This window comes from Tachypleus tridentatus, chromosome 9 (assembly GCF_004210375.1).
Source record: "Tachypleus tridentatus isolate NWPU-2018 chromosome 9, ASM421037v1, whole genome shotgun sequence".
NCBI lineage: Eukaryota > Metazoa > Arthropoda > Merostomata > Xiphosura > Limulidae > Tachypleus > Tachypleus tridentatus.
Window position 1 is genome coordinate 113,082,297 of NC_134833.1, and position 14,361 is coordinate 113,096,657.

At 33.3% G+C, this 14,361-nt stretch overlaps 1 protein-coding gene across 4 annotated transcripts in view; it reads right to left on the reverse strand.

Moving 5' to 3' along the window:
- Positions 1 to 13,333, reverse strand: part of LOC143226077 (AP-4 complex subunit mu-1-like) — a 38,848-nt gene extending 25,515 nt beyond the window's left edge. Inside the window, exons 1-5 of one of the 4 annotated variants that reach the window (XM_076456533.1) lie at positions 13,058 to 13,314; positions 12,114 to 12,199; positions 9,852 to 9,958; positions 1,788 to 1,884; positions 119 to 223 (exon numbers count right to left, since the gene is read on the reverse strand). In XM_076456533.1, the coding sequence (XP_076312648.1) occupies positions 119 to 223; positions 1,788 to 1,884; positions 9,852 to 9,958; positions 12,114 to 12,199; positions 13,058 to 13,118 (456 nt within the window). In that variant the 5' untranslated portion in view covers positions 13,119 to 13,314. The other 3 variants (XM_076456535.1, XM_076456536.1, XM_076456537.1) reach the window with 3 other exon arrangements.
- Between the last annotated feature and the right edge of the window lie 1,028 nt (positions 13,334 to 14,361).

The window sequence follows — 14,361 nt, forward strand, 5'->3', positions numbered from 1 at the left end:
GACAGTCGATTGCTACATAATGTTCTGTCATTAACTGTACATTCTACTCTTTATTCTTTCAGACAGACTTTACTTTCATTGTTCATTTCAAGCAACAATTTTGAGTAACTTTACTTACTCTAAAATGGAGGCCTATGTCTGCATTCTTCTTTAACAATTGGACATCACTATAAATCATAGCTTTAAGCTTCTCAGTGTCTGTCATCTGGATGTAGCCACCATTCTGGAAAATACATAACCTTCTACACCAGTCACTGACTTAGAAATATATACTTCACCCAGAATATTTTGGAATTGGCTACAAGCTAATATATTCTAAACTGAATAGAACTATGATAAAAACTCTTGAAACATGTTATAGTACAATTAGTTAGCCTCTTACTATTCTGCTAATATTATCTGGAATAAAATTTCAATTTAATGTTTTGTGTTTACCTACTAGTAAAGTACATTTTATTACAATTTACAGCTTATAGAGTAAGTAAGATTAGATTTTGAAACAGGTACAATATTTTGATCACTGATGCAACCATTATCAAGTATATATGTTTTTACAGTGAAGAATATTTTAGTATTTAAATCAACATTTAAAACCTAACAATGTATTTAAATTTCAGAACTGACTGTAATTACTTATTCATATTAATATCAATCTGTGTGAATTTTACAGATTATTTATGTATGGTTGCACAAAAAACAACACAAAGATGAATTAATATAAATATTAATATTTGCATTAGCTTAGGAATGTGTAAGGAAATAATGATCAGATATATAGAGATGACATGAGCTTGACACTAACAGAAGAAATATCAGAGAAGCTTTATTAACAAAATCAAACAGTACCACAACTAACAAATACCCAGGGACGTGTTCTAGTAGTATGATGTCCTGTTCAGAAAAACTATGTTTGTGTTTACTCGTATACATGGACTGATGGTGTTCTTTTAACCTAACCTTCAAGTTACATCCTGTTTCACCTATGTAAAAGGCTGGACAACTTTTATACTCTACTTTATAAATGTTTCCTGGTGAGATGGATTCATTATACAATTTTCTTAACATATGTTTAATTTTTATTCAAGGGGTAAAAATGAATCTAGATGTTATGTTAAAGTTATATTTATGTACTAGTCTTTTCAAACTTTCTGATAAAGGTACACTAATATTTTCAATATATGGGATAGTACAAGTAATTAGGTTTTCTTTGTTTTGTGAAGCATTTGAGTTTTTGCATTTGTGAAATGTCTTTTGTCTGGGCTTTGAAAATTTGTTAATAGTTTCAGAAACTACCTTAGTAGAGAAGTGGTTAACGTTAATGAAATATTCAATTAAGTGTGGAACTTCTTTACCAATGATTTCTGTGGTGTTTATAGTGTATGCTAAAACACTAGTTTATAAATTCTTAATTACTTTTATTGAGAAAAATATGTTAAAAAAACATAAAATACCCTAAAATATAACATCAACTTTTTAATACATTTTAACATAAGCACAACAGGTGGACTCAGCAGATGACTCAATGTAACTTTGCTATAAGAAAACACACTCACACACACATAAACAAAGCATTCAGATATTTGAATCATTTTAAAATTTTAATGAATGCCTATACAGCACCAAAGATAAAATTTATTCTAGTTTGAAAACATACACTTCATGGCATCTTATGGTTTATAAGGATATAAATAAATTTAAGGTTTTTCATATACCATCAGTTCTAGATTAATGATCTAACTTATGAACAATGTTTTGTCTAAAAACCATTATTCAGTCACAAACTTTACCAGCATCCCAGTCATAATTTCATGCACTAGAACAAGATTTTTCTTAATTACATGTTCAGAAACACCTCCACAAAAATCCTTTAGAATATGATGGAGCCTGAAGAAAAAGAGATAGAGAACACTGAAAACAGTTTTTTACTAAAACAATTTTTCTCTTAAAGTTTCTTATTATATGTAAAAAATCTAGAAAATATTGAAGAAACAGCATTGTTATACATCTATTTTTAATCCATGATTTTAAAAATAAATAAGATTTTCTGTGAAAAAGTGAGATAGATTCCTAACCCTAATTTGCAAAGAGTTAACAAATATTAAGTCTTATTTCATACATGACAATGTGGTATAGTTTTGAAGGCACATCAATTTTCAAGTTTTATCTCAGAAACATTAATGGACCACAAAATAAATAAAATAACTTGAAGGTCAACAAATAGATGTTTTAATATTTAAGCAAGGCTTACTAAGTATAGATATAAGTAAATTTTTAATAAAAGTCAAACTGATGCTTTTTAAATCTGAAAACATATTCATTCAATCTTATTTTTTATTTAACTTTTAAACAGTTATTTGTAAAAATAAATACTTTCATATATAGTAAAGCCACTAAGGCTACTTACTACTGTATCTAAATTTGAGCTGCTGAACAGAGGTAAGGCAGCTGGTAAGCAGCATTCACCACCAACTCTTCAGCTATTAACTTACCAATAAATAGTAAGGCTGACCATAACATTAAAATACCTCTTGGCTGAAAAGGCGTGTTTGATTTGACAGGATATCAAACCAACAACCTTTAATTCACAAGGCAACCACCTGAGTCAATAAGCCATTTCTGCCAAGAGCATTATAATGTAATGGTCAATATCCTATTCATTGGTAAGAGGTTGCCTAAAAGTTGACTGTTGGTGCTGCCAGCCAGTTAAAACAGAGAAGAGAATTTAATCTTAGTAGCTTTTCCAATAGGTAAACACCAACTGAACTCACTTATGAATTAAAATATAATACCACTTATGCTGGCAGGATTGTGTTTGACCATACCACACTGTTATTTTTGTATATAACTCATGAATATTATGGTGTGGCCTTGTTATATTATATAACTAGCCACTGATGTTTTTCATTCATGTTTACATTGCTTGGAGTAATCAACAATGGAGCTTTAACTTAATATTATGCTTAGTTATAAACCTTCTGAAATTTCTCAAAAACTGAAAATAAAGTTCCTCAAACGTTTTCAAAATAGCTTTCAAAAAATGACAAATACTTTAACTGGCAGTTTTATTTGTAATCTAAAAATAACGGTGAACACTATTACAATATAACATGAAGTGCTGCTACACAAGTTCTTTAATATAGTAGTTAAACGTCTAGCTCTACACTCACTTATCTTCAAGCCCTAATACAACCCCCAAGAATTATGATACACAAAAGGTGGTGTTCCGACACCCGTTGTTGTTATGCCAAGCTACACAATGGGTAACATGCACTTTGTTCACTGCAGGAAACTGAATCCCTTAAATTCTTAGTCAGTTAATTATTTTATGTTTCACAGACTAAGTTACACAACCAGTATGTCTTTTTGAGAAAAATGAGGTTGCCAAGTTTGGGTGAAGTAATACATAAATCATTGCAGTGATTTAGCTTTTTATTATACTTAGATATATCTTCAGCAGCTGATTAATTATAAAATAACATTAAACAAGGAAATAACAATCAAAATGATAAAATGTTGTTTTACTTTCATTAGTCAACTTTAAATGTGTGAAGAATCCTTTTGTAAAAGTTACTCTATTCCAAAATATTTGCACAAGCTTTTCAATGTGACACGTTATGAACTAAACAGCTGAAAGTTATACCTCATGACAACAATCACACAATAAGAAGCATGAAAAATCAGTTGTCTTAATAGTTATCTCAATAAATTGTTTGTTTTGCTTTTATTTTGTGATTCATGTATTTAAATTTATTTTTTCATAACTTTATTTTAAAGGTCTCTATACAATTATTTAGGTATATTATGTTAAATGATGTAGAAAATTTCATCATATAATTACAATATCAACACTAAACAACTTACAGCTCACTTTGTGAATGTTTTTCTGGTACACTTATTGTAAAGTTAACTTCAACAGTTTATACTACTTGCCTTGTGTGATTTCATGTCAAGCTAATATAATTCCATACTGCAGTTTACACGATTGCTCTAAAATTTTCAAGTTACTATAACAGACAGCTTACCCTGACAATAAATAGGTATTACATTCTTCTGCACTGAATAAAATCCAAAATGTATCCTATTTTTAAAACTGCAAGTACATGTAAAGTACTTTATTATACAAATGGAATATATTAATTATTATAAAATGTAAACTTCAAAAATAATTTTTTCCTCTTATTTGTTTAAACTGTTCATGAAAAATAAAATTATAAAACTGTGCTCTTATTATAGAATTTCATGCCAAACATAAAATTTCTCATGAAAATACAATCACATGCAATTGCAAACTTTGTAATAAGAAACTAAAAAAAACATCATTTTTTAGCTTGTTACAGATTTCATATAAAGTTGCATATATGAAATAGTTTCATGTACAAACAGTTAAAAAGTAAAAATAAAATAAAAATTGAAGTATTAAGAACTTTGATTTCAGGCCTCAGCTATAAATAAGTAAACTCTCTTTACTGTTGAAGATGTGAAAATGTAGAGAATGAAGATTGAAAGTTAACATTTTTACTAAACTGAAAATGTATTTCTGATAGATATTTACCACCACTCACAAAACAAAACCAACTAAAATCCCACACTGATCAAGTGGTAGGTAGGTATTTCATGTTTATCGGCACAAAGCTACTAGGCTATTTGTGCCTAACAAAATGTAGTACACTATAATGGTATATGGAAATGAAGGGAGAAATACATAAAATATGTAAAATTAAGACCTGCTAGGAAGACTGAAGCATTAAGTTCAAATTTGCTGTCAGTCACCTGAAGTTGGCCTTTCCAGTCCTGGATTCAGGTCAAAAGAAAATTAAAATGTGTGAATGAAATCATGCTAAAACAGTATATATATATATATATATATATATATATAGTCCAATAAAAACCTTAAATTAAGTTAAAAAGGCCAATGGCTCTTACAAATGTAAAAACATGAATGAGGTGGCCAGTATCACCTATGACATTGGCTAATGTCAAGGGCAAACCTACCTTAACACTCCTACGCAAAGACGTTTCTAGTCCTGATTTCTCCAAGCCCGTTCCCCTGGCTGTGGTTTCGCTAGATAGTAGATAGGGACAGTGGGAATCTCGTTAATCCATTCATTAATGGATTTAAATGGCAATTTTATTTAAATACAAAATTATTAGCCTAATATTAATAACCTTTCAAGTTGCTCTGGGGCCTATTAGGCCCCACTTTTCGTAGGAGTGTTAAAAATATGTTTAAAATGGCATCGTTGTTCTTGGTTGTAACAATGGCATGATAATAAAATATGTACGATTGTGACCCGAGTGCCACACAGACCACACATTGGTGCATCACTACCAGATAAAAGGAAGTGGTGAGTTAAAAAACTGTGACCAATGCACAGCCTAGCCAAAACAACTTCCTCCATTTGATCTTTACAGAAACAAGATGGCCAAAGAAGGCTTGATTTGAAAAAGCTTATTATTTTGTTGCTCACTCCAGGTTGAATGCCAACTGGTGTATAGTTGGGTTTTGATTAGTGGACCATAGTCCATGTATGGAACAGGGGTGGTGGTGATGATAGAGTCATAGCAGATGGACTTTGCCGCTCTGTCAGCTAGCTCATTCCCACGACTATCAACATGACCTGGTATCCAAAAACATTGGACAGAGATAGATGAAAGAGAGAGATGGGCCAGTTTGTTTTGGATATTGATAAGAATAGGATGGTAACTAACATGGAATGATATCAGGGCTAACAGACAGCTGAGTGAATCAGTATAGATTGTACAATTCATATATTGCATAGTTTCAATATGATTCAGGGCAAGAGAAATGGCATACAATTTGGCAGCGAACCCAGAAACTGTAGAGAGGATTCTGTGTGCTACAACTGAACTGTAACAAACCATGGCAGAACCTACAGAGTCACCTGATTATGAACCATCCAAATATATGGGAATGGATGGATTGTTTGAAAGATATTCAGCAAATAAAGAGTGATATTTCCAATCGGGAATACCAGCCTTCCTCAGATGACACAAAGACAGGTCACAGTTGGGGATAGTAATTAGCCATGGTGGAAGAGGCCAAACTGTTGATACTGCTATGCTATTCAAAGATATATCCAATTTTTCTGATTGTGCCTAAATATGAAGGCTAAAAGCAACAATGGCAGATTTTCTTTTCTAGAAAAGTGTGGCCTGCTGAGGATGGAAAACACAACCCCAAGTAGGATGCTGTGGGAAAGAGCAAAATTTGTAAGCATACATAAGAGACAGTTGCAAACAAAAAATTTACAGAGGGGGTTCATGGAACTCCACATACAGACTTTGGACTGGAAAAGTAAGAAAGGCCCTAGTGAAAAGTTGAAGCCCCTGATGGTGGATAGGATCCAGCATTTTAAGTACTGAAACTCTGACAGAACCATAAACTACAGACTCATAATCAAGTTTGTACTGGATAAGGGCACAATAAATTTTAAGCATGGAGTATCAATCTGCTTCCCAAGAGGTGTAAGAGAGGGCATGGAGGATGTTCAGTGCTCTTATACATTTGACATGAAGTTGCTTGATATGTGAAATAAAGTTTAATTTACAGTCAAGTATAAGACCTAAGAACTTTGCCTCAGGGACAACAGGAAGTACAGCATCATCAATACAAAGTTCTGGATCTGGATGCATACCCCAGTGGTGGCAGAAATGTACACAAACAGTTTTAAAGAGAGAAAGTTGAAAATCATTTGCTGTGATCCACTTAAGTATATGACTGATTGCAGTTTGTAGTTGCCGCTCAACAAACCTCATGTTTGATGACTGACATGAGATGTGAAGGTCATCAACGAAAAGACCATTTGCAACTGGATCAAATGGAAAACCAGTAACGAAATGATCACCCTTTAGGAAGCACCCAAAAGAAAATCATGGGTGTCAGAAGAAATTAAAAACAATATACTCATAACAGATTGCACCACTTCTGACCCATAAGTGGCCACCCTGGTGTCAAGTGGCTACTGTGCAACAGACTGTAAATGGAAGTTCAACCTCAACCAATACCTGACAGCATCTGAAATTGTACATCAGATCCATGAAGAATGCCACTGTCCTACTTTCAGTTTAGTGGCACTGCATACAGTTAGGAAAACAGGCCTCTATGGTTTACCACCCAAGTGGTTATAAACTGTTAACTGGTAAAGACCCCATACTTTACTAAAAGAAAGAGGGAGAACATTCTTTAGGGAGTCCAGAAGAGAACAGCACTAGAGACAGTACAATGGGTGAACACAATACCCTAGGTGCAAAAGCAGATCATGTTGATAGAAGTGATCAACCAACACAAACATCAGATCAGTGGTAAGAAAAGCCTAATATGACAGATCATCAAAGATGGGTAGTAATCCCCATCTGTTTTACTCATGTTAGTCTTCAAGTGTACTGTCTAGGACAAACATATTTATGAAACAAAAGATCACCAGGTATAACTACTAGCATTTGTGTGGAACGCCCTACTATAAGTGTGTGAAACATGACCTTGTGGCATATTACTCTATTGCATGTTGATGCATAGATGACACATTGAATGGATTCAATCAACCCATACCACACTGTACGACTTAAGATCATATACTATTCTGGATTTAACATTGAGTATGCCTGATCAGGCAACACTTGCCACAGAGTAAGGTCTAAATCAGGAATAAAGGCCCCTAGAAAGAAAATGAACAAAGTACCTACCATTCATCTGGAAACAGGGAAGTGCAAAATAACAACAGTAAATAAGCAAAAACCCATAGAGCAGGAAACAGCATGATGGAGATAGAGCAACATAAAGGTATATGGAGTGGTCCACATGCCACTCCTGATGACATCCTCCAAGGAAATACTGAAATGCACAGTTAGAGACATGGGCATGTGATGGATCTGATGAGAAGAAACATGAAAAGCCAACAATCAATCCAACAAAAAAAATAATATGTCAGGTCAAATAACTCGGTAATGCATCACATAAGGGTAATAGGAAATATGTCATGGGAAAGGTTAAAAGCCTATAGAATAAGCAAGTGGACACAGGAACAAGGGAAGGGAGTGGTGCATGTTATAATACCATTGTAAAGCCCTTATCATGCAAAGCAGGTGTTCAGGATCAGAATGATCATAAAGGTAGGTTATGGAGAGGAGGAAAATTTGGATGAAGTAAGTCCAAATAGACATGTCTGAAACTGAAACACACACCCGTAAAGCAACTGTCTGGATGTAGAGAGAGGGATATGGATATCTGTACTGAACACACCAGCCTTCGTGGTCCATACAATTGGAGTAAAAACCCAATAAACAGATAATTATGACTCCATGGTGAACTTGAGAATGATAAACCACTGATGACTAGGTGCAAGTCTCCAATCATTTTGAGAACTACAAACAGATAAGATAGTGCTCCTTATATGATAGCACCCTTGTTGAGTAAGTTCAGAATCACCTCCAACAAATTCTGGCAAGGAACAGGACTCTGAAGAGGAGGGAGCAAATGGGATAGTAAGACAATGGAGAAGGCAAATGAAAATGGAGGACCAAACCTATAGATATGACTTTCAGAATCCATAAATCAACCCCAAAGGGCCTTTAAACATAGGAAAAGTACACAAGTCTGATCCCCAAAAACAGTCACCAATGTCAGACAAGTAATTAACTGTGAATGTTAGATATCTAAGAATTTGGAACCAGCAAGGAGTTGGAAGGTGAGGGGCAAGAAACTGGGATTTGAATAGGTTGATTGAATAAATGAAAAGCCAATGAGGAGAGGAAATTATTTAGAGGGGCTGATTCATTTCTGGTCTCTAATAAGTCAAGAAGACTCCCAAATCCCTCTTAATATAAAAATGTGTCATCCACAAGTCACACATGGAAGTGAGTATCATCAGAAAACTCCTCAGGAGAATGCTGAACAGTCTTGGCATAAAGGTGAATGGAAGATAAAGAACAGAGAATGGTAGTCTAAGTAAGACAGAATAGAGGAAGATTGTGGTTGGGAAAAAGAAACCAAAGTATTAGGGTACAATCCACATAAAGACATAAAAAACTCCAAACACTGCAAGTTCAAACAGGGGAAGATCAAATGATAATAAGCAAAAGCATGAGGTCCATAGTACGTGAGAGTCAAGACACACTGATCCTCAAATACAAATGCTCTCCAAAACAACTCACATGAACCCAAATATCCAGGGAAGGAGGAAACACTAAATAACAACTCAAAGGCTCATCTCTAAGAAGGGCGAGAAGGGAACCACAGGAAAAAGATGGCAAAAATAGAACATACTTGATTGATCTAATCCACAAAAAGAGAAGGAGGCTTGGATAAAATTTATGCTGTCACTGGCAATAGTACAAAATGGGAAGAAGTTTATTATGTAATAATCATAAACATGCAAAGTACAGGAAGACACATTTTAAGGTGCCATTTTTTTTCCACTTTGCTTTATCACTGGTGACTTATTTTACAACAGCTATTATCAATAAGTTGTTATTACCCAGATTCACTATTGAGGTATAACCCCCAGTGACACAGCACTATGTCTGCTGACTTACACTGTAAGAAACCAGGTTTTGATACTCATGATGGGCAGAGCACAGAGCCCATTACACAGATTTGCACTTAACTACAAAATAACAATTACTAAAAGGTATGTGTCTGAAAATCGTGTGATAAAAAGAAAACATTTCTACTTACTAAATACATACCTTTAGGTTTCACCTTATACATAACACTCTAGCAAAAATAAAAGTCAAAATTTCAAGAATCTGCTAGTCTAGGAATGATGTAATCTTTCATGATCTTTATAGGAGTAGCATTTTTACTAAATTACTAATCTTTTAACCCAAATTACCTATCAAGAAGTTCCACAGCAACAACAGTAGAAGTAACAGCTGTTGTTAGAGCAATATAAAGTAGTTTCTCTCTGTGAATAAAATAACAATACACTCCATTCTTTTCCTATAAAAAGTAATAAATGTTTAATCAGATCAAACTAATAAATATAGGTTTAACATCATATATTTCTTGATCTTTTATGCTAGTTAGTTTTTCCAAAATGATAGATGAAATGAAACTCCATTGTTCAACTACTAAAACACATAGAACACACCATAATGAGCATTTACTATAAAACAATTATGAACACTTACTGTAAATGCAGTTAGGGGTAATTTGAGCACTTCACTTTTTGATTAAACAAATTATTACAATAGATCATTTAGTGAGTTGGGCAAATAAATGGCAGATGGGTTTTGCAAGATGGGTCATCATAATTTGAGTTATAAGTATAATATGGATTAGAGTAACCTTAAGAATGTCAAGAAAGACAAGGATCTTGGTGTGATGGTTGATCAATCTCTTAAGCCACCCAAGCAATGTGCTGCTGCTAGTGGTAGGGCAAATTGGATTTTAGGTTGTATGTAAAGAAATATTGATTACAATTCTAATTAGGTTATAATTCCATTCTATAGGTCACTAGTTAGGCCACATTTGGAGTATTGTGTTCAGGCTTTGGCTCCTTACCTTAAAAAAAGACATTGAATTCTTGGAAAGGATTCAGAGGAGGGTTATTAAAATGGTGCCTGAGATTTAGGGGTTGTCATATCATGAAAGATTAAGACTCTCAAAATTGCTTTCTCTTGGAAAAGAAGAGTTAGAGGGGATCTGATTGAAGTGTTTACAATTGTAAAAGTATTTAATAATGTTGATGTATCAAACGTTTTCACACTTTACAGCAAGAATTACAGAACTAGCTAGCTCAAATATAGATTTAGACAAGGTAGAAGCTGTCTTCAGCAAAGAAAATTTTATTTTTCAATGCTTTCAGATGTTGTGTAGGCAGTAAATTTGAGCAAGTTTAAAAGGAAACTTGATAGATACATGAATGAAAAAGGATGGTTTATGATTTTTTTTAATTTAATAGCTTTACTTTGGCTAAGAGGATGGGTCAGCCGAGATGGACCAGCAAGTCCCTTGTTGTACCTAAATATCATGTTACATTATTATGTTAAATTAGAAAGTTTCACAACAATCAACAGCTTTAACATATGGAACACTCCTGTTGGTGTTTTATAGTATTCTTCAAGTCGAAAAATAAAGTTTAAAGAAATAATACACCTTAAGCAAAAGAAGAATAAATCATATTTTGTTCTTACATGTAATGGAACACTGCATTTCATAATTGAATTATTATTTGTTACAAAATCCCCACATCCTCCAGAAATAATCTATCAAATGAAAACTTTGACACCCATACTTGTTCTTTGAAATATCAAAAGGATTTAGGCTATCAATAATTATCAAAATATTATTATGAAAGCTTTGTAATTAACAGCTAATTAAAGATTTTAAAGTTTCATGAAACATTAGTAACTTAAAACTACAGAAGTCAAACATATTTTAGAGATTAAAAACAGTTTAACTAGTTTATTGTTATGCTTTATGTCCTTATAGAAATACAGAGAAAAATATACAAATAAGTTAGTAACACTGCATGAAAATGAAATTAGCAAAAAGTACTACAGTATCACAAAAACAAAACTGTTTTGTTAATTTATTCTGTGAAAGTAAAGAAAGTTATGAAATATGTCAGCCACACTATATCTGCTATATCCAGTATCACAAGGCCTTTTGCCCAGTATCAAAAGTTCATCACACCAGCTCAGACATGGTAAGCACAGTAGTGGTTGAGACATTTATGATTAACAGCTGTTATGGAGTGAACTAAAATAAGTTGGCAAAGTGTAACATCCTTATTAATTGTAATGAGTCATTTACAAATCAGAATAAGGGTAAGTATTAATAATACAATATAATTTCTTTATTTTAACACCAATTATTTGTTATCATCATTATTACTTAGATTAATTTTACTCTTCACTTCAAAAGAACAAACAAACTATAAAACTAGTATTATTGTCCCAGAGTGGGCTAAGTGATCACAGAGTCAATAAAAAATGATTACATTACTAATTCTAGAAAGTTTTTGTTTACATGAAAGTCACATTTACCAACTAGAAAATCTTTTGTTTTTCATTACAAATTTACACTCATGTGGTATTAGTTTCCATTAAATTGTGGTGTGAAGTCATAAAATTTTAAGCAATGCACTTACCATAACAGGTGGCAGACATCTTGGCTTAGATGTAACAATCTCATGTATAAAGCTTTTTAAACACTCTTCATTCACGTCATTTTGATCTTGATAACAAAAGAGCTAAGTCTTTATTCAAATACATGAAAATTGAGTAAACTCAATTTAAATTATGAAACAAAACATTGGCATAGACATTTTTGAAACTTAAGTCATAATAATAGTACTAAAGGAAATAAATATTTACTTAAATGTAATGACTCAGAATGATATGAAATGTAAAATGTACACTATCTTAATTAATGTGTAAAATATAATAAAATATTTAATGTCATTATTATACATATATAATCTGCCAAACTGTGAGAGGGCGTTAAAACATACTTTAAAAAAATCGCTAAGAATCCTGAACGTTCACGGTCTGGGTAGATTCTTTGGCGTTCTGGCTGTGAAAGCGGATTTTTTGGGGAGGGCTCCTGTTTCTACCCACACTTAAATCTGAGGCATTGAATCTCTAGATCCCAACCAGAACAACTTGATCCACTGATCCTTGCCCGACTCCAAATTGTGCCGTCTTGAGTTGATGTTACGTTTCGTTCGGCGTACTCTCTTGATAGTTTGATACTGCCCCACCTCACTTTTTGACCTCAAACAAACCAAATTAAAATGAAAAAAAAGGAAAACCCTCATGCACAGATAAATAAATAATCTTCCACGGGCGGGGACGATGAGGAACTACAACGTTCCTGAACACGCCTGTTGGGGAGAAAATTCTTCAGCCTTCTCTCTCTCTCTTAACTAAATCCCTGCCATGGTTTTGTTGTTTCTGAACGTTGAAAATAAATTTGTAAGACCATAGGTGACTGAAGTACTTCCTATACCACTAAGAATGAGCTTAGTAATTTTATTGTCAAATCTATAGTTTTAAAGAAATAAAAAATAAAAACAAGTATGAAAAAGGATACATTTTTCTGTAATGAGTAGATCTCCTTTAGTTGTAGAAATACTTAGAATGGAAAAATACATAGTTTTAAAATTATTTTATTATACTGTTAAACGAACAACCGTTCAGCTTTGCTAAGTTGTTAGCATTCTTTCATTTAAGCTTCAGATGAGTTCTGAATAATTTCTTTCGACATTTGCCACACACACACACACACACAAAAAAAAGCTATGAATTTCACAAATACTGATATTGGTCTAAATCTTCGACTGACATAAATGGTTGTTGGATCACTGTTAGTGTTATGAGGAACGTGGTGGATTAAAACTGAACTACTGGAAGTAAAAATAATACGTAAGTAAATAATATTTATATATTCTCTTTAAATCATTTGCGTCCGCCTCAGGAAACCATTAACTCACATGAAGTATTGTTATAAATATATATGTCTTCCAGTGGCTCAGCTGTAAACTTTATAGTTTGTAGTACTGAAATTCGGGTTATGATGCCCGCACTGCACAGGTAATGCATCGTGTAACTTTACGATTTAAGATTTATGTTTTTGGCAGAAATTTAGACCAAATTAAGTGAAAGCAACTTACTAATTTCTTGGGTAAATATGCCAATGTATCTAGGGACCAGACAGGTTATTCGGTTGAGCAGTTGTGGCTCAATAATAATATAAAAAAACAACAGGCGATTCACATATAATAAAGAGTTTATTTATTTTGAATATCGCACTAACTACACGAGGAATATTTGCACTAGTCGACCCTAATTTAGCAGTGTAAGAATAGAAGGGAAGGCAATTAGTCATTACCACCTACCGCCAACTCTTTTACTAACGAATAGTGGGATTGACTGTTACACTATTTCGCCCCCACGGCTGAAAGGGTGAGCACGTTTGGTGTAATGGGAATTCGAACCCGCGATCCTCAGATAAGGAGTCGAGTGCCTCAACCATCTGGTTATGCCGAGCCATAATAAAAGAGACTGCTACACTGACTACGAATTCGTGGTGCACTATGGAGATCATTAGCACTATGCAGAAGGGGGTCGTATTCAGTAGCAAATGTCAAGAAAAAGGAACATCCGTTAAGGTTCTGAGTTTATTTTAGATAGATGGTTGTTGTAATTCATTTTTACCTTTTATTTTGTACTGTGAATAGATGAATATCTTGATTTGTTAGTAAACTTCTACCGGTTCATCAAACTAGTTCTGGCATTCAGATGCTGACAAGTAAACCTCGAAGATAAAACTGTGGATGAGAATGCTTTTAACTTAGAAGAGAATTTATATGGTTTACCTAACAAGTGGCCAGACAA